This window comes from Python bivittatus, unplaced genomic scaffold (genome assembly GCF_059951505.1).
Source record: "Python bivittatus isolate LINGU-HERP-01145 unplaced genomic scaffold, Pbiv_v1 ctg000020_np1212, whole genome shotgun sequence".
NCBI classification, from domain to species: domain Eukaryota; kingdom Metazoa; phylum Chordata; class Lepidosauria; order Squamata; family Pythonidae; genus Python; species Python bivittatus.
In genome coordinates, this window is record NW_028277030.1 from 104,988,616 (window position 1) to 105,015,817 (window position 27,202).

Sequence of the window (27,202 nt, forward strand, 5' to 3'; positions counted from 1 at the left end):
CCTAGCATTAGGTGATATGAAAGCTTTGGGGGTGGGGGATTGGGAAACACTGGCTTAGAATGTAGAAAGGAAAAACAATACTGAAAAGCATGATTCTAAAAAGCCGCACCATGTATACATTTTTCTGCCTTTTGAGAATGTAGCCATTGTCTGTACCTCTGTATCTAGTCACCTTTCTTGAACAAATTCTGCTACTTTCAACATGCTATTTGGATTGCACATTACTGTATATTATTCAAATCTAATTTAAAATAACTGAAAGTAACTCTGAACTATTCTAAAACTGGTAGACTGAGGAATGAAGTCTGGCAGTGCTACATGAAGTCTAATTATGTCTCAGTGCTTGTATTTTTTAGCAGTTTAGTTCATTTGAAATTCATAGCACTAATAAATTTGAATTATAATATTTTATAGTCTCAACTTTGAAAATTGAGCCCTATCCCAGTGATCCGTATTGTATTTTTTTTAAAAATTGGGCTATTAGTCTGCATAAATCTCCTGATGTAGGCAATGTGTTTAAGCTATTTGCACTAAAATATTGAGATACTAATGATCAGTTAGTTAATTAGTTAATTACCAATGATCAGTGATCAGTTAATTAATGGGAACAGTTTATGACCAATGACAAATCTTAATTTTATCAGTGGATGGCTTTCGCAATTATGAATCTCAGTTATACTATTCTGAATGAATAACTTGTAAATTTCAATTAAAAAGAAATGATACTTGCTTACTAATGAGTCATTGTATAAAGTATTTTCTTGGATAAAGTTTTAAAAAAATGAAAAATACATATAATTTTTCATAACATGGTTAATAAAAAGTATCATTTTCTCTACTTGCACATCTCATTTTCCAGGCAATGGAAATGAAAATGAAAAATATTCAAGACTTTATCAGTCTCTATATGAGTATTCATTTTAAGATAATTCTTTTTATTATGGACATTAAGCTGGGTATAAGCCTCACTGAACTCAGTGAGACATGTTTCTGCCATAGGATTCATAGGATTCATCTGTTAGTAATTTATCTAGAACAGCCTTCTCCAACCTATGTCCTCCAAATGTTTAAGCTGGCTTATGGGTTGTGGCTGGGAAACATGGGGATTAGTCCAACACATCTAGAGGATAACAGGGTGTGTGAAGGTTGACCTAGAAACAGAAGATCCTAACATTATTCATAATTACTCTATAGTAATTCCACCAAACTCCACTGAATTTCTCCAGATTGTTGTTCCTTCTTGTACAAAATCTCTCTTTCATGGTAAAGAAAAGAGGAATGTTATATGTGCTCAACCTTCTACAATTAAGTCAACACAAGTTAACTGATAGCTTACTGGCTGACATTTTAAGCTTACAGTGCATTACTCTCCAAAAACACCTAAGGGCTATATATTGGAGAAGAAGAGGCATTGAGGCACATTGAATTGGAAGGGGGAAGGGTTTTTTTATTTATTTTATGTACTTATCATATTATTCCCATTCAGGATAAGCAACACTATATAGAATGCAGAAAATGAGTCAGAAGTATAATGGGTTTTTTAAAGGTTCTGTTTGAGAACGTCAGAGCAAATCACAAACTTTTTCCAAAGGATGCTTCAGAATTAATACTACAAGAAGTGTAGTGAATTGTAAAGGCTTGCTGAGGTTTCTGGGATAAGTGAGAGCAGAAATTTAGAAATCCCCCTACAAATCATCCTAACGTAAAGGAGGAGAACTCCCACCCTGTTATTTTTACTCCAGCTAGGCTTTCCAAACTTTCCTCAGAGACAGACTAGGTAACCCCTATTCAAACATCAGTGAAGCTGATTTTATCTAGGTGCAGAAGTCATCAACCATCCGCTCACCTCTGGTGGCCATCTGGAGAAATAGGCGGGGCTGGGACGCCCTGATGGCCGCTGATAAACTGCCTTCCCTGCCCAAGAAAGATGCCTTCCTTTCGGGCATCAACCGAATTCTCAGCCTGCCTTCCCCGGAGCGGATCCACCAGCTGAATTCCTCGGTGAGGGTAAACTCGAGCTGGCTTTCCGTCGCCACGACTCCTTCCGCGGAACGCCACGCACAGTCCTCCCTTAGGCTGGCTTCTCCCACTTCCAGCACCAGCTGCTTGGCGCGGCGCAGCTTTCGCACCGAACCCGCTTTCAGCACCTTGGACTGGGCTCTGGCGCGGCCGGCCGGCTCTGCGGCTCCGCTCCTGGGCAGCCAAGAGCTAGCCGCGCGCAAAAGCGGCGGGCAGTCCAGCACCAAGCTGCAGTGCGCCTTGAACCCTCCCAAGGGCTCGCCTCTGCCCCCGCCACCCAGCACCAGCTCCCTCAGGTAGGTTCGGAACAGCGACGGTACGATGAAATCCATCGCTAAGCTCTTTCTTTGCTGCCGGGAGAAACTCGGTGCATCTCGCTGCGGCTGCTGGCCGCCAGGGCGAGAGCCCGGAAGAGGACTCCCCGCTTCCACGGTCCCCACTTGCATGGCAAAGATAAGCAGAGGAGCCAGAAGGAACGGCGGGAAACCAGCGCCTTTCATTTTATCAGGGGATCGGGCGGCTACGGCGGGAACGGCTAGGTGACAAAAAGTGATCTACCGTCCTCTCCAGCTTCTAGTCGGGACCTCTGCCCGTTCCGGCGATCCCCCAGCTCAGTCCTCCCCTTTAGCCAGATTCACGGTCTTCGCGCACACTTTGGGACCACCTTCGCAAGCCGCGCGGACGAGCGTCTAAAGGTCTCGTCCCATCCCCAAGGCGCCCTCTGCCTCCCTTGGAAGGAGCGGACTCAGAGCGGAAGGGGTCTCCTCGCCTCGATCTCGCGTCAGCCTCTTTCAGCGGACTGAAGAACTCCTGCTCGCCGGCCGGCCAACGCTTGGGAAGAGGGGACCCAGCAACCCCGTTTCCTCTCTTGGGCACACGCTCAGCCTTCTTCCAAGTCGGGAAGAACCTTTGCCCACGTCCACGGGGCAGGCCAAAGCTGCTTCTCCGGGACCTTCCAGCCTCTGCCCGGAAATGCGAGTTGTGGGGAAGGGGGTGTTTAGCGGCGTCCTCTCGTCTCCGGGCGAGCCCGCTCAGGAAGCCGTGGGCTCCCCTCCACGCCTGCTCGCGCGGCTCCCTGTCCGTCCTGAGCGGAGGCGGGCCATGCAGCGCTTCTACTAGCGGGACTGGAACGAAGGTAGCCCGAAGAGAAGGTCGTGTGAGGCGGCGCCTGGCGCTTGTAGCTAGCGGGAACCAACTCTGGCTAGCGGGGAGACTCCTTTAGCTATGTTGCCTTTCCCTCCGCGCGGGGCTCTCCTTCGCTTGGAGCAGGTGACGGAGGAGCTCCTTTAGGCGGGAAGGGCGCCCCTCTGTCAATTCCTGAAAGCTCCTCGGGAGTCTCTAAGGATGGGGACCCCAAGCCATAAGCGAGGAGCCTCGGCGAGCTGCGCGCAATTCTTTTTTCCTCCTCCTCCTCTTGCTGCCTGGCAGCCGGGTTTTGCCGGGCGATTCAGCCTCGCTTCTTCCTCTTCGGCCGTGACCGCCGCTGCGAAGATTTTTGACAGGCTCCAACTACCCGCCACAACCCAAGCAATACCCTGTGAGTGCTGACATCACGCACGAGCGCGGCTCGCAGCAGCCAATGGGCGCTTCAGAAGAATTCATTATGCAAATGAGCAGAGAATCGGTAGGGAAGGCTTGAGCTGGAGAAGAGCCCGCCATTGAGAAAAACATCTCTTCAGTTTTACTGATGGAGGTGCCTGCTCGCTGTTTGAGATGAATGAAACATCCCTTGAAAAGGAATTTGCCATCTTGTACTTTCATTAATTTTGTAGTAAAATATTAGATGGATCTAACAAGAGAAAAGCCATTGCAAAAATACCATAGAATGTGCATGGGCCTTTAATTCACCCCCTCTGATTGCTGGAACTGTAAAATGTTATAAATCACCACCTGGGAGAAATAAGGTGATTCATACTGAACACAAGAGAGGTATAAGGAAGACAATGCACTGTTATAGCAGCGAAGGATAAATACTTTAAAAGCAGAGGTGCACTTAGTAGACTCACTGCTGCTAAACAGAGATGGAAGTGAAATGCTCAAGTTGAAATGTTTTATCCAAAGGCAACAGCTGCCCTGCCTGTCGGGAGGAGTTGTGACAGCTCTGGCCTTCTTCCTTTCCATATAATTCTAGACTCTAGCCCAAATCTTTCCCTCTCCCTTTTGACTTCTCTGGCAATTATAGCAGCCAATGAGAGTCAGAAAGTAGACGGAAAGTGGTCTGACTCTCCCCCAGCAACTAGTAAATTACAATTATATTGGAAAATGTGGTAAGTGACATTCACAGTAGCCCTTAGGAAAACTCTATTTCTCCAATCCATCTGCTTTTGGCATTGACTGACTGATTATGTGCCATCAAGTAATGTCAACTCTTAGCAGTCACATAGATAGATTTTCTCCCTGACAATCTGTCCCTAACCTGGTCCTTCAGTTCTTCTAACAGTTCCCCCATCACCGCTGTAACCTTGCTGCTGGTCATTCTCTAGTACTGAAAACTGTAGGTCATTGCAAGAGAAACTCCTTCCCCTTCTATTTCTTTTTGGAGCAATGGCCCCTTAGCAGTGATGAGGAAAAAAAGTGTAACTTTGGAAAATCTTTGGTGGATGAATAACATAGTAAATTTGGAGCAGAGGGAGAAAGGTTTTAAATTGGTTTTGGTTAGCTTTAAATCTAAATATTGCAAGTATTTCAAGCTTAAGTAACTGAGCCCTGAAATATGCATTTTTGGTTACTACCACCAAGGAATAGTGATTTTTCCATCAATTAAAAATGATGGCTTGATCCTCCACAACTGGTATTAGTAGTTTTCCTCAGGGAAAAACTGGTTTCTTTTTTCCTTGTCCCCATTATGATTTCTTGCCCGTTGCTGAAATCGGTAAAGCTTATCAAACGGCAAATATTAATGTGTAAACCACAGCATCAGTATTACATTTTTCACTTATACAGAATAATTCTGTCTCTCAATCTTCTTGAATGCCAAAGTGTAATTTTCATCTGCCTTTGGCAGAAGTTTTCATAAAAGGTCACATGCATGCAATCCCACCCCCCCCTCCCCCTTCCCTGAAGATTAATAGGCTGTGCACTGGAGTGACTTCTGCATTAACATGTATTTAATTTCTTTGACACTATAAATAATAATAGAATGATGGGTCTTACCTTCCTAATGTAGAAAGTACAATGCAAGCTGATACTTCAATTTTATTTCTGTTCCAACCAAGCTACAGTCAAGGGACTCAAAATTTCAGCTGAAATATTTGGCAAATTCCATTCAATTTACTCCATTCAATATTTTGTTGTCTTCTTTATTTTGTTTTTAAAAGGGAGCCTTCAAGCCTGACAAATAAATATGCTTTCTGATTTAGAAAACCTTTGCCTTACAAAATAGGGGTTGGCTATGGTGAGGATTTAAGGGTCAATAGAAAGCACTCTGCACATTCCCTGGCTGTACTTTTTGCAGGGAACTTTCTGGTTGTACCAATGATTAGTTAGTAACTCAGTGCTACTTCTGCTCATATTTTTGTTTAATTCAATTTCTGCTGCTTTTATTGGTTTGCTTCTGGGTTTCATGTGTTGGACATTTGCAAGATCTCACTACCCAACATCATGCAGTGACTTTAATTTGTATTGTTTTTAGTTCATATTGTAAACAACACTGAGATTTTAAATGAAAAACCAAGAACCATTCAAGTGAAAAGACACATAAAGGCAGTCTCCGTTCTAGGTTTGGACAAACATAATGAGTGTTATTATGAACACTATCAGAAATTAAGTAGCTATTTCAGTACCATGAATGTCAGGATTGCTGAGGCAATTTCCCCTTTTCATAAGTTCCTGGACCCTAACTGGATGACAAACAAAACAGCTGGATGACAAACAAAAATATTTTAGGAACAGGGAGAGGAATTCAAGTTGTTTTGTTGATCCATACATATTAAATAGATGTCCCCAGCCTTTAGACACCTGTGTCCAAAGACTAATAAATATTTATTTATAAATTTATACGGCCGCTCATCTCATATAGATGACTCTGGGAGGCTAACAATTAAAAACAAAATAAAGACAGGATAGAACAACCAACATTTTAAAAAAACCCAACATCAATAACATAGAATATCTGCTAAGAGCATTCACATCTCACATTCAAATCAGCCCTAAGACAGGCTCACCCATACTACCAGGACCCCAGGATAGATGGCAAAGCCAGGTTTTCAATGTCTTGCAAAAAGCCAGCAGGGGCAGGGCAAGTCTAATCTCAGAGGGGATGATTTTCCATGGCAGAAAAGGGTCTCTTCCTGAGTCCCACTACATGGAACTCTCTAGTGGACGGGACCCAGAGCATGCCTCTCCTGCTGGGTAGGGAGGGGCATGGATGGGTAGACGCCACTGGGGAAAGATGGTCCCATAAGTATCTCAGCCCCAAGCCATGAAAGTTTTTAAAGGTAACCACCAGCACCCTGAATTGCACCTGGAAGCATACTAGTACCCAATGCAGTTTGCGGAGCAGAAGTGTCACATGTGCCAAATGACCAGCACTCATAACTGCCCACACTGCTGCATTTGGCACCACCTGAAGCTTCTGAATACTTTTCAAGGGCAGCCCCACGCAGAGCATGATACAATAATCCAACTGGGAGGTGACTAAGGCATGAGTGACTATGAGCAGGGCCTATTCTCTCAAAATGGCTGCCATTTATAGCAACATCTACTTAAAAAAAATTCTGGCATGGAGCTTGGTGATATTTGGTGCTGATGCACTGTTTGGCAGCAGACTAATTTCCCATTTCCCCCCTTTAAATCAAAAGAAAATGATAACATTGAATGGGTCGGTGTGATTAAGGCAAAAGGGGGAGATATCTGCAGCTGCATTGGAACCCATGAATGCCATGATGGGGATCTAGTGTATATATGTGTCAGGTATAAAGCAGTAAATGAAAAGGTGGAGTTACTTTCTGTGAATAGTAAAAGCAAAGGCTACAGAAGCCCAACCTGATGCATGCCAGGTCAGCTTGCTCAGAGATCCACTATGGTGAAAACATTGATGGGGAAAGATATATTTTCTGTTCTTACAGTATTGCACATTGCTGCCAAAGACACTTTACAAACTGAACTGGGAGTCTATTGCTTCACACTGTTACAAATTTATTTCTATCAAAGCATGTTTTGCAGGATAAAACCTTGGCAACTCCCAGCTCAGGTTCATTCATTCAGTATAAGATATTTATGGCACTCATATTTTACTTTTGTTCCATGAGTTCTTCCTTAACAGGCCAAAGGACACCCAAACCTGCTAGGCTTATTAAGGCTATTGTCCTGTGAACCTTGGACAAGGCCTCCTGTAGCATTTATTCTAATGCAATACTGTATTCTGCTGATATCCTTATTATGCAGACTGAAAAAAAGAAATTTGAGCAAGTGTAAATGCCCCTTTGACAGCACTGCAGGGAAAGGAAATTTCTCTTATTTCTGAGTCAACACACAGAATATTGCATGTTCAGACCTTCTCTTGCACTCTGGCATTATTCCAATTTAATATGTTCTGCACCCTTCCTTATACTGGGGCCATACATATCTGGCACATGCTTCATTTAAAATATCCTGAAAAATATACAATAATACCAAAAAAGAAAAAGAAAAGAAAAGAAAAGAAAAGAGAAAAACCCAAACACTAATCCACCAATATGTTCTTAACTTGAACTTCTTAGGAAACAAGACATTTAAAAAAAAAATAACAAATTCAAAAACAAAATTTATAATCCAATTTATAGACTGTCCAGTTATTCAGGTACTAACTTCCTTTTTATTTTTATCCAATGCATAGTAAGATTTTTTTCTGTAACTTTCTAAACAGATAGTAAAATTAAAGGTGAGGCAATTGAAGTGTCTTGATCACTCTTTATTAGCAACTGCATTAAAAGAAGTCTGTAAGGTTTCATATGAAAAGGACTGGTATGAAAATATTTTGGAAGTATTAGTAACAGTGATTCAGTATTCTTGAAAGAGAGGGATTAAAAAAAAAAATGAAAAGTGCCCTTGGTTGAAATTGGTTGGTCAGTGATGCAGTTATTTATAAAGCATAATCCTTGTTTGGACATCACTTCTGGCTCGGTTGCATGACAAAACAGAAATGGGCATAATTTATATTGTACTATGACAAAAGGATTTATGGTTGTAGCTGGACCTGCACCTGAAGAGTTCTGTGCTGAGCTCCTAGCTCCTAGAAATTCTCTGAATTGAGAAATTTTGTTTTCCACTTTATTGACATTATTGCTATCACAATTCTCCTATGTAGTTACAAGGTGAGATTCCTACTCCAGTTTTCCTAATCAGCTGAATGAGTAGGCCCCCAAGACAGTAAAGGAGGCTACATGTCGGCTTAGCGATTAGCTAAGTGGCCAATTTCTGCCTTCTGTTTAACAGCTCCTCTTATACCCCCATGGATTGGTTACAGGTTTGTGCAAGGCACAAAAACAAACCAGGAAACTGCAGATAATGTTAATCTCTTGTAAGGTATTTACAGCCTCAAACTGGGGAATCTAACAGCATGGGCTTAGGCATCTTATTCTTTGCACTACCAGGAAAGTTTGCCTGTTGAGGAGGTGGCTGGCATGACTTTTGCTTTTCCAAATACTACACTGATAGGGGAAGATAACTGCCTCTAAGCTTTGCTTTCCATAGTTACACAAGCCCTAAAAGCTGCCCAGGCTCATGCAAACTTGCCCTGCCTTTCTCACATTTGCTGCCACTCAGAAGCCAGTCATCTGGACTGGATGATAAAAACGCTTGTATCACAGTCTTTGAGGTGCCAAAGTCTCTTTGCTGTATCTACTGGAAAAGGGTAATAGGATACCATGCCTCTGATCCAGTTGCCACCTGACCCAGTAGGACTATGGCACCTACTTGAGGACAGAGGCTTGTGAGAAACAGAGATTTCATTAGATAGTGTGAATGTTGGAATCCTTTCTGATAGGATTGTTGTTCTGTATTGTACTTAAGATCCTTTATTTCTGGAAAAGCCTGTGATTTCCTGTGACCAGCAGCTCTTCCCATCCCTGCGTGCTGAATCTGCTGTATTTTTTTTTTATTATCTTCCATGAGCGCAGGAAAAGTACCTTTGCGTCACTAGAACAAAAAGGTATCAGACCCACAGACGAACCAATATCCCACTGATATTGATACTCTTGAAGTCTGCTTTGCATCATGATAGAATGTATAGAACATTACTTTCTCTACCTTTCTCTTTTTAATCTACCTGTTTCTGTAATACCAATATTTTTAAAAATCAATAAACTTTACAATGTTTTAACTATTACAGATATTGATTTTCTACAATCACATCTGTGGTCATTAGTCTTCATCCCATGTACATTGTGCGAAGAGAAGCTGAATATAGAATGGGTTTGTGTTGCCTTACTTATGGCCCTGATCCCAATAATGCAGGGTTCCAGAATGCATGGAAATCCAATGCATTTAAAAATCTGGACATTTGCAGATAGAGGCTGCAACCATCAGCTGTGGATAATATTACGCTGCTAATTTGGAGAATGGTAATATTTCATTTTTTTAAAAAAAGAAAAGTATTATGAATTATATTAATTTTCACTCCACATGGCTTTCAATGAAGGAATCAGCTGCTGTTAATTAGCCTTTCATGCCTGTGATTCCCTTCCAAATGGCTGAACATTTTTAGGCTTTTTACTGCCCCTCTAGAAGATCAAACCTGTCAAATTATGGACAGAAAAAGACTTGCTTTAAATTGCTTTAAAGGCAATTAAAAAGACACATAGATAGACATGAAGAGTTCAGGTCACAGAGAGACAGAGACAGACAGACAGACATGCATTGGATGCACATAAAACTGGGTGGATCTTTGATCGCACCTTCATGGCCATCTTGACCTTTTTGACCATACCCTATGGACACCCTTGATCCAAAGCCTTGACCTACATCACCAAAATATTGGCCTCCCACAAGATTTCCCCTCCCTGATGACTTTCCAGTAGCTGTCTAGAGGTTGGACTTTATTTTTAACGTTTTTGGCACAAGATGGCTGAAGTGGATTAGTTAATAAAGGATGATGGGAAGAAAAAAAGTGACTAAAAAAAAATCTTCCTGTCAAATTCTGGCAGTGTGTTCCTAGGAGTTTTGGGAGCTGCAAAAATGGGATCTGAGTGAATATAACAGGATGCCACAAATTGCCCATCTTTTGGGTATCACATGACTAGTCTTTAGGAAGATGGCAATGCATTATATAATTCTCCCAACAAGTGTGATGATTCAGGCAAATCTATGTTAGCTATGAATTTTGATGTTTGCACAGTCCCAGTAAAGTCTTTTGGACAGCAGATGGTAGAGGTAGAGGTAGAGGTAGAGGTAGAGGTAGAGGTAGAGGTAGAGGTAGAGGTAGAGGTAGAGGTAGAGGTAGAGGTAGAGGTAGAGGTAGAGGCAGACAGAGAGAGAGAGAGAGATGATAGATAGATACAGACATTTGTAAGTGGATTGTTTCTTAAAAGGATTGGTAGAGTACTGCATTAATTGAAGAGCATGATACCATTGCCGTTAACTTAAATGGCTTCAAATCAGGATAAGTGTAAACTGAATAATTACACTGAGGAAGAGAACTAATCGCCTCTTGTTGCTGGTGCTGTAGAATGAAGTAAATTAATCCTTCTTTAACATGTAAAGTTGGTGTATTTTTACCATTCAGGAATGCTGACTCCATATACTTCCAGTGACATAATCTGTTTGTGTACATTCCCATATCATGATAGGAAATTAGAAGCAATTGAAAATATTGATTGGTTTTTCCTTCAACAACAGTTTAATTGTACCAAATAATTACAGACAATATATTAGGATTTAGATTCAAGAGGGTTTTTTTGTTAACTCATTGTAAAATGAAGTATTCTGATGTCATCACAGCAGCACATCATTTAACACTGCTGTCTTATTTTGGCAAGGCTGCAGGTATTTATCTGCATGCATGAATGCATACCCATTCATACTTTTCCCTTATGCAAAGTGCAAAAAAGGAATAAGAAATGGTAAGCCAAAGAAATTAAAGGCATGGGATAGGAAAAAGAGAAGGACACCAAACTAACTCTAATTTACACCAGCACCATTCACTACATTTCTCCATACCTTTCTGTCCTTAAAAAACATACTTGCTTCCACCATGCACCTACAGTATCTTTTGTCCTTCAATGTTTAAACTCTAACCTCTCTCATTTTGAGGGTCTTACCAACTCCATACCAGCATAACTTCTTAAGTCTTTCCCGTGTTCTCAACCCACCACTCTACTTTCCTATATTTGTTTTGTGATTCAGTCCTAATTCATTCTATATGACAAACCACCTCAACATCATTATTTTGCATTAGTTACTTATTTTTGTATCCAATCCATATTCCTTGTACACCTATTCATTACTGACCCAATCTCTTCTTGGCTTAAATAACACATTTCCGTTGCATTCTGCTTACTCTCACTTCCATATAATAAAATGGGTAGAAGCATATTCTTATACAAAGCCATTGTTGCTTCTTTTGGCGCACATTCATTTCTTGCAATAGACCACAAACAACACAGAACCTTTATAACAGAATCTGCACATCTTAATTTTTTTAAACCCAATTTCCCACCTTTAGTATACATTCTACCACGGTTCACCATTTTTGCCATTTAAATATAAGTTGCAATCATCACTCAATTTTTTTTTTTGGGCCAAATACAAATATTTTAATCTTCATTGCATGAAGTTTCAGGTCCATATTTCTATTGCATAATATAATCCATCTAACATTTACTGCAAATTGTTTGGGTTTTCAGCCAACAACATGGTATCATCTGCATAGAAAAGTACATGCAATTCCTGCCCCCAACCACTACATCTGCAATATCATCAAAAGCATTTTTGTACGTTTATTCATACATACATTAAACAATCAAGGGAATATAATACATCTCATCTTCCTCCCTCATCAGTGTTGAACAAAGTATTTCATTTATTCTCATCCATATATTAATTTCATGATATATCACTTATCACATTTAGTAATCAATTCTCTGTTAATACAAAATCTTCCATAACTGAAGCCTGCTCACTTCACTGTATGCTTTAAGTCAATAATCATATAATAAACTTTTATTCCCACCCTTGTACATTTCTTAATGATCTGCTAAAGAGTAGAAATTTGGTCTGTACAACTCCTTTCCAGTATAACTTCCCAAATGTTGCTTATTGCCATAGTCAGGATTCCACAAACTTCTTCCTATGCATACTTAACAAATTAATTCCCTGTAGTTTATGTATTCATTCTTGCTAACTTTGCTTTATATAGAAGAATAACGTTTTTCTGATCAACAGGCACAGATACAGTCTTCACACTGTGCCACACTATAGGCAAGCAGGCAAACCACATCTGTGTTTTAATATTTCTCCAATTACACCACCTATTTCTGCAGACTTAACTGTTTTAAACATTACCCGAGCATTTATGCCTTTTTATCAACCTTTTCTTGGACAGTAATATTAATATCATTTATTCAATCATAAAATACTTCTTCCAACATCCTCTCATTTCAGTTTCATCTCAAATCATTTCATCACTTCTTTTAACTATGCTGGAGGTTCCTTGTTTAGCTCTCTTTACCCACTTGCAAAACAAGTTTTATTTTCACCAAAATTGTTCTGTATTATGTTTTTTAATCTTAACTGATCCTTGCTCTCAATTACTAAATTCTTTGTAACTATCTTCATATCTCTGTGCACATTCTGCAGTACTTTTCATCCTTATTTTGGCAGCATTTTCTTACATGCCTTTTTTCTCCCTTGTTTAGTCTCTTTCACCACCATTCCCCCAAACATCATTGTTATAATTCCCATTAGTGTAACTCCGCACATTTCTGTGGCACTCTGAAACACACTTCATTTCACTCTGGTTTCTGCTTTGTCCCCCCAGCCTAGCAGGGTTTCATTGCTTTTGGATTCAGAAGCACTGATCACACCAGTATGAGTACTTAAGGCTTTATTCCAAAGAGTATTAGAAAATAACATAACAACATTCAAAAACACTAAAGAAGAAAAGGAGGAGGAGGAGGAGGAGAAAGAGGAGGAGAAAGACATTATACCCTTTCTTCCAGTCAGGGAATTCCAAAGAGATGATGATGGCAACCTTCCAGGCTAGGTCTGTATCAAAGTCCCATTTTATGGAGGGATTTGACTAGCTTATATAGACTCCAAACCATAATTAGTCACACGGGTTTTCAGTGGCTTTATTTCTCTTGATTTTCCCAAGGACAAAGAACATTTAAGTTTATCTTGTACTTGGAATGTTTTGCCTATTTCTGCTAGGATGAGATCATCCTAAAGTTAAGAAGTATTACCAGGTGATGATGATACCATCTCATTCAGTGCAAGGTTTTGTTCTGAAGATGAAAAAGATCATCCCACTCCACACAGGGATCCCATACTAACAACAGGATAAAACAAAGTATAATTCTTTAGTGACAAAAACAAATGCTTTCTTAGTTCCGGATTTCACACACAACCATAACATGGGAATATAAAGCCTATATACCATGCACACAACTCATTTTCCCCACCAATTTTCCAGTGAAATCACCATCACTACACTCTGTTTCAAACTTCCACATTCTTTCATTACATTCACTCTCCACTCAGTCCATTAGAAGATTAATCTAACTTCTGATACTTTTTCAGAAGTATCAGATTTGTGCTTTTCCTCCCTGCAGTCAGACTACTTTTACTCTAGCTTTTTTCACTTATTTCCTTTTTCCATGTCCTTTTTTCACAAGGTCCACTCCTGGCATTACCAAAATATTTTGTCCCACATTCATTAACTTGAGGTTATCTTACATTAAAACTAGCTTTATAAGTAATCTTTTCCCATGTATACTTGCTTAGACCACATAGCTTAATCCATTTTATAACTGCTTTATGGTCAAGCTTCGCACTTATACTGTATACATGTTTGGGACTGTTATATATTGTACTGTATACTGTGTTATGCTGGAACACCTCACAATAAATGTAGTCCTGGACTATGGGTCATATTGCCTTGCCCTTATTTCCTTATCTTAACTTGACTTTATATTCCCTTATTTATTATTTTATCTCTTATGTTCTGGGGTAGTAGATATTTGAATGAGATCTTTGTCTTTTCCTTCAGAATTATAGATATCAGAGTCTTGCAAGTGATTTATTTATTATAACATTTATATCTACTTCCTTTATCATTTCTATTGCATGTCCCATATCTTGGTAACTTCTAGGCAATTAATTTAAAATAAAGATAACCAGCATTTCTTTCTGTATAAGTATATTTTGCATCTCAAGTTGACATGGTATCTTTTATTTGATTTATATGTAGATTTAGATTTCCTCCATCCTTCAGATATTTATTGCACTGCTTTCTGAAAAAAATGTACTTTGGAGACTGTGGATCTTTTTTCATATATGTCTGAAAGAATTTTCTTTGGGTTCCTTGTCTCTGGGTTGATCTGAATTCTTTCAATGCACAAGAATGGACTCACTAATCACCAGGCATATTATCCTAGCTACTCTGTCATTTGCAGCATCTCAGGCTCTTTGATAGAGTACAGATCTATTACAAGGTAATTCTTTGAGACTTCAGGAGCATTTTAATTCTGTTTGTTTCATACCTTCTCTTCTGGAAAAACTCTGAACAGTTCTGTCCCCTCTTCTACATGATAGCTGTTCAGATATTATTATGTTTCCCCACAGGCTTCCTTTCCCCAGGCAAAACATATTCAATACCTCCAAAAGTTCCTCATATATTTTTTCCTCTAGGCCCTTCATCATCTGATTGCCCTCCTCTGGGTACTCTCTGATTTGTCAATGTTCTTCTTAAAATGCAGTGTCTATTATGTGATACAATATTCTAGAGGTAATCTGACCAACACAGAGAAATGGTTCCTGTTGGCCTGACACTGTATTTCTGTTGATGTGTTTGCTGTTTTTTTTGTTGTTGTTTTTTGTTTTTTGTTTTTTGTTTTTTTGCATTTGCATTTGCATTTGCATTTGCATTTGCATTTGCATTGCTGGCTCATGTTCAGCTTGTGATCTACTAACATACCCATATTATTTTTGCATGTACTGCTACCCAGTATGACCTCCCCTCCCCACTTATGTTGATTGTTTAAAATTATACCAAAGAGACAATTGGTGGACTTTGCAAAACGAAGAGATAAAGGAAATTTGAGACACACTATGTGACCAGAACTACAGAGTGCCAGAAAGGACTAAAACTTTAAGGAAACAGAAAAGGCAAAAGAGAAAAGAGAGAGGGAGAGGGAGAGGGAGAGGGAGAGGGAGAGGGAGAGGGAGAGGGAGAGGGAGAGGGAGAGAGAGAAGCCTCCCTCTTATTTTCACCTTTGTAAATTGACTCACATTCACTTTCTGGATTATAAATAAAAGAATGGCAGCTACTAGGAAAGCAGCAACACTTGGAGAAGGGATCAGTAGAGCAACCAACAGAAAAGGGCATTAGTCCAGAAATATTACAAAAATGTTTGAAGAAGGTTTGGTTATATTTTAAGAGAGAATGGAAGAAAGACTTGTAAATATAAAAGAGGAAATGAAAGAAGAGGTCTAAAAAATTGAATAATTTGTACGTCAATTGACTGGAGAAGTACAACAAATTAAAGACAAAATGAAAATCTTAGAAAATAAAACAGAAATAATAAACAGAGAGATGGAAAAAGATTTGGACATTCTGGCATTATTGGAATTAAGAGAAAAAGAATTTTGTTTGAGATTCAGAGCAGTCCCAGGGGACCCTGGTGAAGACATTAGAGAAAAGGTTGTTCAATCTCTAACAAAGTTTTTGGAATGGGATGAAGATGATATGGATTCAGAGATAGACAAAGTGTATAGGATCAACACACAATTTGCAAAATTAAGAAATGTACCAAGGGATATTCTTGTACACTTTGTCTGGAAGAAGACCAGAGACTACATTTTGCAGCAACATTTTAATATCAGATTGAAGATTAATAACTCAGATGTGATCCTACTTAAAGAAATTTCTATCAGAATACTGCACAAAATAAAAGAGTATTTCTTGTTGACTGACAAGCTCAAACAGAAAAAGATACCATTTTATTGGGATAAATTGGAAGGTGTGTGTCAAGTCCACAAAGTCCAAACCCCAATTTAGAAGAATTCTCGTGAAATCAGGCCTGGTTCAGATAAATGCTCCTTTATTGGTTGGTACATGCAGCTTGAAGCAAAGCATTGCTAAAACTAAAGCCTGTGTAAATTTCTCTTTATTTATTCCCCCCCTTTACTACATTGGTGCCAAAACCCTTTCTCACAGAATGGTGGCCTTGTGCATTCCTCCCATTGATAACACAGTTCTTCCCAGCCTTCAGACTACCACCGGTTTTGTCTGCATTCAGGTCTTGCTGTAAATTTCCATATCAGTTTGAGCGCCTCTCCATCTCATAGCATTAACTCAAACACAGCTATAAACTACCATCCCCCCCCCGCCACCCCAGATACAAATGGCAGAATCAAATCAAGCAAACACCCATTGACTGCTATAACTTTTTAAAATGACATTTGATTGATGCAGGTTCTGACAGTGTGATTTGCAGTCACATTATCAGCAGAGATTGACCTAACTCAGTTCCAAAAGCAAGAGACTTCCTAGAAACAATTAAAGAAGAAATGGAGGAAGTGCAAATGGAAGTGACAGAAGGAACCATGCAATAGACACAACAAGAAACTTAGGAAAAGGCTACCACATTAGGTGCTACAGGTATTGACTTTTCTAAATTTCTGGCACGATTATGGATTTTAAATGCCTAACTCAGAATATAAATGGAGCAAATGCTCCTCAAAGAAAATTATTTCACTATTTGAAAAAATTAAAACAAGATATAATCTGCTTACAAGAAATGCATATTGGAAAAAAGGATAAAAATATTTGATTTATAAAAATTTAGGTGAAGACTTTATTTCAGTGGAAATCAAAAAGAGAAATGGAGTTGTTTTATATATAAATCCACAACCAGAATAAGAGCTGATAATGGCTAATGACTATGGCAAATACAGTATGTGGAGATGGAAGTTAATTTAAATGGGGCTGAGACTTTGGTATTAGAAATTTATTCCATAAATGAAGATAAAGCAACATTTTATAAAGGACTTATGGATAAATTACTTGACTTATCCAAAAATATAGTACCTCTGAGAAGGGTATCAAGAGAACACAAGGTAAACTTCCAAAAGTATTTTTTGACATGATGGACAATTTAGAGATTGTAGATATATGGAGACACAAAAATGGTGATTTGAAAGAATATACTTACTTTTCTGAAAGACACAGATCCTTTTCAAGAATTAATACATTCTGGATTTCTACGAACTTAGCTACTAGTGTTAATAAAGTGAATATATTGCCAAAGACCTTTTCAGATCATAATACATTGACTTTAATATTTAAAAAAGACTTTAGATGGAGGTTGAATGAGACATTGCTACAGAAAGAATCAATAGTGGAGGACTGTAAAAAGAAGTTTAAATAATTTTTTGAGAATGATTTTAATAAAGATACAAAGAATTTTAAAGATTAATATTCAACTGAAACCAGAACATTTCTTTCTGGGACTAATGGACAGACAACCAGAAAAGACTTATGGAAGTTTGTTTTTGTATATGCTACCTGCAGAAAGATTATTATATGCACAAAGATGGAAAGAGTCTGAAATATCCATAATGGAGGAATGGTTGATGAAGATGACAGAATTTGCAGAGATGGCAAAATTGAGTTGTTTGATTAGAGAAAAGACAATAACTACATTTGTTAGTAACTGGAAACCCTTTATGGACTTTTTGCTGAAAAGAAAAAAAAATGAACTTGTGATTTATGGGTTTGATGATTAGAAAGGGTAGAATATGGAAAGAAGAGAGCCACAATGTAACCCTAGAGAGAGAGCATAAAATATAAATCCATTTATAACTGCTGTAAAGAAGTTCAGAAGCCACTTCTTTATATCTTCTTTTTTTTTCTTTTCTTTTCTTTTCTTTTCTTTTCTTTTCTCTCCCTTTTTTCTCTCCCTTTCTTTTCTGTCTCTTTTCTTTATTTCTTATTTACTTATCACTTTCCTTTTCCTTTTTTCCTTTTTCCTTTCCTTTTTCTTTAAATTTGTATTCTTTTTATTCTGTAAAAAATCTCTTAAAACAAACAAACAAACAAACAAACAAACATTGGAATCCAAGATTCAACAAACCTCACCCATAATGAATTACAATATTTGAATTGCTCACATTCAACCACTGATTGTGCCAACACTTCCCATCCAATATTTTAGTGGAGAAGGTGCCACACAGTATGTAAAAGGAACACTGGCTATTCTGTGCAGACACAACTAAGGCATAGAAATAAATTTTCTCCATTGCCTTCTATGCCATGGGGTAGCAAATAGACCTTAGCTGATGTTCAGTCAGATCCATCTCAAGAGTTACTCCAATTACACTCCAGCAGACATCTCACCTGATTCATCTGTCTCAGCTGCCTATTAAACCAAGGGTCTGGTCTGGCTGTGTGAGAGGAAAGGAGACATTCAGAAGGATAGTAACATTAACAACACCTTAACTGTCTCCATATTTCAAAGATCAGCAAGCGTTTCAATAGTATTTGTTAGGCTTCAGACCCAGGTTTGCCAGTTAATCACTAGTCTTCAGACCCTTACTCCTTAATTCAGCCCTCAGCTAGACTTGGCAAGATTCCCAGACACAACTCACCTACATTAGAATCTTTATTGCAGACAAGACTAAAGTCCCAAGCATAACAGTTGAATGCCCACTGCACTGCTAAGAAACATAAGACTTTGTATGTCTATACTTCAGTGTTTAGGCTTCTTCCTCTCACCCTTCCAAATTAATGGATATGTGGTAGGATGCTTGATGGGCTTGGGAGGTGGTTGCTGAGATACGTTTACCAAACATGAAGTCTATTAGTCCCTGCCTTGCCAGTCTCAGCTCTTATACCTCTTGCCTTACAATATTTCTGGTAGATAAAATGGGAAACTCTCCAGGCTCATTCTGGAAATAATCTGGATCCATCAGGAATCTGGATCAGGGTTTATATAAACCGCCAGTCTAAAGCCAACTAGAGAGTCATCTGTCCATGAAAACAGTCACCCACAACTTCCTCACCTGGCAAGCACCAGTCCACCCAAATACAATTCAAATTTAGCATGTGCTCTACTGCATGTGTGGGACCATATACAACAATTAAGACAGGTGTGTAGTCAACATGGAGGCATGAAGTTCTGAGCCACTCCTAATTGGATAACTTCAGCATTAATTTCTGCCAGGGGCACAAAATCAAAGACTGTCTCTTGTGAAGAGCATCTGCTTTCTGGAAAGAGCTCATGTGGTGAATGGTCATTGTGCCACTCAGCCAATTAAAATAGGCTATGTGATAACATCTCTGAGAACAAAAAGCTCCTTCTGTCAGTATAGTAACCATGATTGCTAGGAGTCATTCAGTTATGATGCTTTTTTGAAGCAAAGTCTTAACCAGGATTACCATGGCCCTGAAAAACTTGTTCAGGATAATAGATGGCCATGCCTTCATGAGTTATGAGATAAGCAAATGGGAGTTCCAGAGGACCTAATATCTGGTTTTTTAAAGCTACTCTAATGGCAAATGTATAACTCTATGAAACCTAAAAGCAAATAAAATCGTATATATCATGAAAATCATATATACACACACACAATTAGTTTCCAAATCTGTTGATCATAGCTGATTACCAAAAGGTACATGTCTGTAAATTATGATAAGAACATTCATGTCAACATTTTATTGAATTATATTTGGAGTAATGTGTTTTGGCATGACCAATGGAAATCCCCCCAAAAGATGTACAGTACATGTAATTGAACCCTTTTCATTCTGATGGCAATGAGAAGAGAAATGGGAGGGTAAAACCAGACAAATGTAGTGAGAAGAAATAAGAATCCAGGCTGAAATACTACACACTTGTTTTGACCATCTTTTCCTTTTTTTTTTTTTTTTTTAACTTGGTTTTATTTTGCTTTGCTCTTTGGACACAAAGTCACAGCTGTGAGAACACATGGGCACTGGCTAAAGGCGGAGAATACAAGGAGGCAGAGAATATCACTTCTGTATATCAGCTTGTCTTGAGAATGTCATCAAAGTTGGGATAATATATTTAAAAGATAATAATTGCATCCCATTGTATCAGCAGCATTTCATTACTAATATGTAACATTCCAAGATCAGAAAAGACATAGAAAGAGGCATTAGGAGCAAAAGCTATATCAAAGACAGACATTTCTAGTAAGGCTTGGAAGGAATATCAGAAGATTTAATGTATCATGAGAGACACAAAAGAGAGAAGGAAAATTAAGCCCATTAATACATAGGGGAGAAAGAGAGAGAGAGAAATTTCAATGTAAAATCTCCAGTGACCAAACTACTCCTTTTGTGGCATTAATAATCTTTACTAAGGTAGGAATAATGATTCAGACAAATAAGATTTTCTTACAGTAACTGTTAACTAAGTCAAAGAGAAAATATTTTGGAGACAAAGTGATCATTCTGGAACATATATGTGCCCAAATAGTGTCCAATTGTAGTGGATTGATTGTGCCTATGGGAATAGAAAAGACAAAAAAAGCAAAACATAAGAAACTCTTCAATTATTTAAGGCAGGGATATTCAACTGCTTTGGAAAGGAAGGCGGAAGAGCTAAGGTTGGCCTTTGGGTGGAGTGTTGAGGGCTGCACTCTGAAGTGGGGCTGTAAGCATAGGGAAAAGGATCCCTACTTTTAATTTAATTTAATTTAAGTTAAAAATTCAACTGCAGATAAATGCAGTTAATATGACTGTGTCTCAAAGATTTGATAATTTCCCCCATTTCACACTAACAATCATTTAGTAGCAGCAATTTTTGGAGGAGTCTAGTTTGTGCTCTGGAGCTTCAGGTTCTGCACCTCTCTTTTAATGGAAAGCTGGATGAAATCTAAATGTTTTTTAAATAATCCAGTGAAGATTCCTTGTGTGTGTGTGTGTGTGCATGAGATAGAGAGAGAGAGAGGGAGGGAGGGAGGGAGGGAGAGAGAATAGCAAATCAAATTCTTTGTCTACTAAACTTTGGCCATCTATAAAAAACATGAAATTATGCAAAGAAGATGGGGAAGGAGAGATCTCCAAAGAGTGGGAGCTTTGTAAAGTCATGCCAGATGTCAATGGCTGGCCTTGAGGATCCAATTAGAGAACAGAATGCTGTGTGTCGGGGAAGAAGTAAATGCCTGAGTTCTAATAATTTGACTGAAAGAATGATTTATTGCTATGTTGGTCCCAGAGAATGAGATACAAAATCAGTATTTTGATATATTGAACAGGATCAATCCTCTGAGTGAATAAGATTGCAAGTGCTGAAGTTTAAGAGATGTCATAATCTTGCTCAAGCAAATTGGAAAAGTAAGTTTTATACTTTTTGCTATTTTTGCTTGTGATATTTGACTGGGTCTTGCTATATTTATGTTTATTTATAATATACGCTTACTGTTTTGCTGTCCTGAAAGTGTCACCTGAAGTTTCCATCCTGGATCTGGATTGCCACTGCCATTACAGAATTCCAAAAAAAAAAAAAAAAAAGTCTAGCTGTGATTCAAATTCTCATGTTAGAGATCTAATGAAGCCTGTTGTAGCTGCTCTTACATAATCATACCAATAAATAGCTCTAGGTTTGGCAACAGAATTCATGGTTATCAGCCCTAATTCTTAGTATTATTCAGACTGTGTGTCCATCAATGAAAGCAATATAATTGTTATACATCAGAAAGTAATAACAACATAGATTTCAATTAAAATTAGGAGCAATGGTATTTAAGCTTCTCTCCACTGAACTTGGCTAAATAAATTACATTTTCTTTTTTATTATTTATATTTATTAAGAATGTTCATTTAATGAAAGATGAATTTTAAAAAAAAAGGAAAAAATAAAAAAAATTACATTTTCTAAAGGTTGTTTGCCTTTTTGGCCTGGTTCTTTGTATTTAATGCTGTCCAAGTTAAAAACACCAGTGCTTCTTTTAAAGATTCAACAATTTGCAGTGATGTTGTCATGTTAGTATGATGCTCAGAAGCAACTATGATTGGATTTGTACATCATGCAAAACTGTGGATTATTGAATAACCCATGGTTACCAAGTTCAAAGATAACCTGAAGCCATAATCCAAACTACAGCTGTTAAATTCATATTATACTAAGTTGAAACCAGAGTTTTAATCTCTTGTGTGAAACCAGTCAAAGGCTGATGCCACTTTCAAGGTATTTATCATAGTAATCCACTTCATGAGAACACAAACCAATTGACAAGGTTTTCTTTTCTTTATTGTTGGTGAAATGCCTAATAGGAAATGGGTGGAAAAATAGAAGGGTCTCTAAATTGTAAGGATCAGTGGGGCATACGATATGCACGTTCTCCCATTCTCTTTGAAACCCATAGGACAGGGGTAAGTTTTCTCCTACTGTCATAATTCTACACTGTTATCCTTAGGATTGGATCACACGATAGCCAATTGTCACCAGCCAAGTCATTCATTTAGTCTGCATTATTGTTGCCGATCAGCCCTGTTATCATCTGCTTGCTTTGTTCTTAGTGGGAGATGCAGCTCTAGTTTTTTAAAATCAACTCCCACCAGAATTATGCTTGGAGCCAGGTTTTTTAGATTTAAAGAAACACTAGAAACACAGATTTTTCTTGGGCCTCCGTGGTGCCGCTACAATTTAAAATTTTTAAAAATATTAATTTGAATGTACAGTTGTTGATTTTTTTATACGTTATGGGCCTTTCAGTGAAGAGGTTCCTTATTTTATATGGTGATTTTACAATTGTTTGTAATATGTTACAGTTTCAATTGCTGTTTTTATCCTCTACCTGTACTGCACTTAGAGTAGCATGATCAATATATTCACCACTGCTGCTGCTGCTGCTGCTATTTTTCATATTCCTATCAATCATTCTGGCATTTCAGTGGAACAACACAGTAACCACTTTGCCACATGGCTAGAGGTAATACACAGTGGACTTCTCTTGTCCTCAAGTGCTGTTTCCCAGCCATGGAAATTAGCCTAAAAACCCCTATTGGCTATAAAGAAATAACTGCACTTTGTCACAGTTGCTTATCTTGCTATCTCTCTGGATACTGAATGTTTCTTACACTAACTCCCCCTACCCTTATTAATCTGGGTGTGTTTGTTACTCCTTTCACTCAACCCATCAGAGCCATTAGAGTTTTTGTATTTTGAACAGTCATCCTGCCTGCAAGCAATCTGGCTGCTAATGTGACAGTTAGTTCTTGTTTTGCTGGGTCAATTAGAGCTGCTAATGTTATAATCTGACAGTGTTTATGTTCTAATTAAGAACATGGCAGCAAGTAAGGTAGAGTCAAGCTCTTGACTCTTTGTTTGTCATTCACACCTTACTCTCAGCATTTTTTAAAAAAATAGAACTCAGTCTCTGACACTGGGCTTAGGAAATACAAATAGATTGGTTACTATCTGGTTTGCTTTCATTTGAATTCACTTCCTCAAGACCTAAATAGTCAGTACAGTCTTGTGAGGTCAGCTTGTTACCCAAGAAAACAAAATACCAGGATCTGAGGAGGACAACCTTTTTAACTGCTTGATGTCATCCAAATTGTCTGGTCAGAATTGACCATTGTAAGAAAAACAAAGCATTTGATTAGCCACAAAATCTGAGGCAATAACATTTGAAGCCCAAGCACTGGTCTAAGGTGAGGTTGGAGCCCAGGTTATTTTATGTTTATTGTGTCCTTGTGAGCTTCCCAGAATTATTGTACATAAGTGGGTGGCCTTATAAGTCTTTAAAAATAAATTTTAAATAAATGAAGAGAAACAGTGATTTAATAAGGGAACACATAGTCTAGTGTTTCTCAACCTTGGCAACTTTAGGATGGGTGGACTTCAACTCCCAGAATTCCCCAGCCAGCATGGTCACAGCATTACACCTGAGCATAACAGTCTAGTTCATACAACATGCTGGCTGGGGAATTCTGGGAGTTGAAGTCCACCCATCTTAAGGTTGCCAAGGTTGAGAAACGCTGATGTAGTCAGATAGTGAAGGTAATGAGAGAATAGGACTTTGGGGATATTACTCACTAAATAATATTTTCTGAATGATACCAGTTTGCCAAGGAGATCAAGGTAACTTACATGGTTCTATGTATTAGGACTCTTCAGGCATAGCTCAAAGTAATTTGACTAACACACACATGTGGAATATGCTTTTATAACCCAGCTCTGCTCCCTTCATGTATGCATATTATTTAGCTTTCAAATCACATATATAGCATGAAGTAACAAAAGGAGACAGGTTTTGTATGTATAAAGCTACATTCATGTGACATACTAAACCCAAGGCCAACTTCATAAAGTACAATTGCTATGTTCATATAACGGCTTATGTCCAAACAAATGAACTTAACTTACACCTTAGCGTGACAGTCTAGTTCATACAATATGCTAGGAAAACACCTGCGTTTCCCAAAATATGCTGAGGCACAACTACTCTACCTCATTTTGGCCTTATTAAACATCTTTAGCAAACTCAGCCAGATTTTCTGCAAGCCAAAATTTCAAGGGTAATATCTCCTATGATTCCCACATGGATTCAGATGAAGTTTGATAGCATGCTGGGTGTATGCCACTGATAGTTTCCATTTAGCTTTCAGTATATTTTTCCTTTTCTCCAGAAAGGGGGCTTATATCTCCACCCCGCTTTGGTTGCTACAAAGACACTTTTCTCCGTATTAAAGCACCAGCACACCTACTTGAAAAATCAGCCATAGCACTAGAAATGTATATGAAAAGAACCGATTCTCTTTCTCTAGCTCTCATTAAATGCTATGTTTCTGGCTGGCTTAAGAGCTTTAAACCTGGTTTTAAATCAGACAGACTAGCTTCCCTTTTGACCTGAGGTGATGAAATATCTCTTGTTTGAATAGGCAGCTATGCTTGAGGGTTGAGACATCTTTGATTGCCAGAGGTGTTTCTGGCTGTTTTTCATGAGGCCCCATTCTTGAGTGAGTATGAGATTCTTGTATTGCCTAATTTTACAAAACACAAAAGGTCTTTAGGTGTGGGTAACTGAGAGAGTGCATTAGCATATATTGATGACAACAGTCACCTACCTTTCTGTTTGAATTAACCAAGCAAGATTCTTAATCTTGGATCTTGCTAATTAAGCTTCTGTTCTACCAACTAGATACTCAGGAGTGCTAATTTTAAAACTCAGGGATTTCAGTGGTGGCTTGGGCTCACATCATTTCTGTTGACATGTACATCTTTAAATTAGTATTCTTTAATGTGTTGCACATTAAGGAGAAAACACATAAAGTAGAAAGGGGTGAATTTTGTCCTTCTGCTAGAAAGATACTGTGCTGTTTTTGAATTTATTAGATAGTTACACACCATTGAGTTAGGCACGATTTCTGGTGATTGCATGGACAAATGATTGCCATCTCAATCTGACTTCAGTAATAACCTGTAGCTCTTCCAAGGACAGTCCTGTAATTTCTTTGATACCATCCATCCATTGCCTTCACCTTCTTTTGCTTCCATCAAACTTTGCCAAGCATAGTCATTTTTTTTTGTTGTTGTTCCATCATCTGCTCACATCCCATTGCTTAAAGTAGGTAAGTTTCTCCTTGTTGGCCATTGCCTCATGTAAGCAGTCAAGCTTTTTCTCGTGATTGGTTCATCTTGCAGTCCATGGTACTCTTAGTAACCCTCTCCAGATCCATACTTTAGACATCTATCTTCTTTCTTTCTCTCTTTTTCATGTCCAACCTTTGCAGTTGTACATTACCATTAAAAATACTATTGCTTTGACAATTCTGATCTTTGCTGTGATAGAAATATTCTTATTCTCCCTGAACTTGTCCAAGTTTGTCATTGCCTTCCTCCTTAGGATTAATCTTCTCTTTATTTCTCCAGCACACTGTCCATCTTTACCTGTTCTTGAGCCCAAGAAAACAAAACTATCCATCACCTTCACTTCTGCACTGTCAACTATATGCTCACATTTTGGCATGATCTACACTTCTAAAGGCCTTGCTGTAGTCAATAAAACAAAGGTAAACTCCTTTATAGATTGCTTTCTTCATTATCCATTTCATGTTAGCTATCCTCTCTCATGTATCTCTGCCTTTCCTGAAACTTGCCTGTTAGTTTGGCATTTCTCTCTCCATGTATAGCTCAATTCTTTTTTGTAAGATCTTTAAAAAAAAAAAAAAAACTTTGCTTCGGTGAGGAATTAGTTCAATGGTTCAGTAATTTGTAAATTCTTTTGCATCTCCCTTCTTCATTATAAATATCAAACAATCCAGAGTTTTATATACTGCCAGTATGCCTGGAACAAATTGTTTCATTAACAGATGTGTTGATTGTCAAACAGCAGAATGTCAGTATATTCAATCTAAATTCCTCTTGCAGTTGCTGAAATGGTTTAAACGTTTGATTAATAATTAGATCTAATGTATTAATAACTCTATTAGCCTATGAAGTCTATTAGTTCATGAATTCCAGCTCATCAAATGCTAAGTTTGTGCTTAGTTTAAGAACTTTGAATCCAGTATTAAAGGTAGGCAAACCAACAGCCGTAACAGATTGGGGTGGCCTAGAAATCTCATAAAAATAAATAAATAAATAAAGTTTCCTTCCAGGGCAACTAACCACCTTTTGCTAGAATAGGTAGCTGTACTTTGAGTTCTGCTAAAAAAAGAAGCTTACCTCAAACTTTGAAATCGGGATTATCCCAAAGAACATTCCCATATGAATAATACTTCCATCCCGACACCCTCCAAATATATTTTACAACCTTTAATACTGGAAATATTGTAAGATTTTTTACTAAAAAAAAAGGAATCAAGTACCTGCCACGATATTAGAAGAATCATACAGTTACTTTCTAATGATCCCCATAATGGTTTTGAAATAGATCACTTCGATTCCAGGGAGAAATGGAAGTCAAAATGTATGCCTATGATAAAGCTGAGATAATTTAGGTAAAGACAAATTGGGTGCTTGTCTTTCTCAGGGAAAAAAAAAAAAAAATAGCACCCTATCTGTTTGAAATA

General features: G+C 38.2%; 1 protein-coding gene across 1 annotated transcript in view; it reads right to left on the minus strand.

Annotated features, from left to right (window-relative positions):
* ALK (ALK receptor tyrosine kinase) overlaps nucleotides 1–2,664 on the minus strand; it is a 632,586-nt gene extending 629,922 nt beyond the window's left edge. The window contains exon 1 of the mRNA XM_088145791.1: nucleotides 1,847–2,664. Within this exon, the coding sequence (XP_088001917.1) occupies nucleotides 1,847–2,519 (673 nt within the window). The 5' untranslated portion in view covers nucleotides 2,520–2,664. The remainder of the gene's footprint in view (nucleotides 1–1,846) is intronic.
* Nucleotides 2,665–27,202: the final 24,538 nt, after the last annotated feature.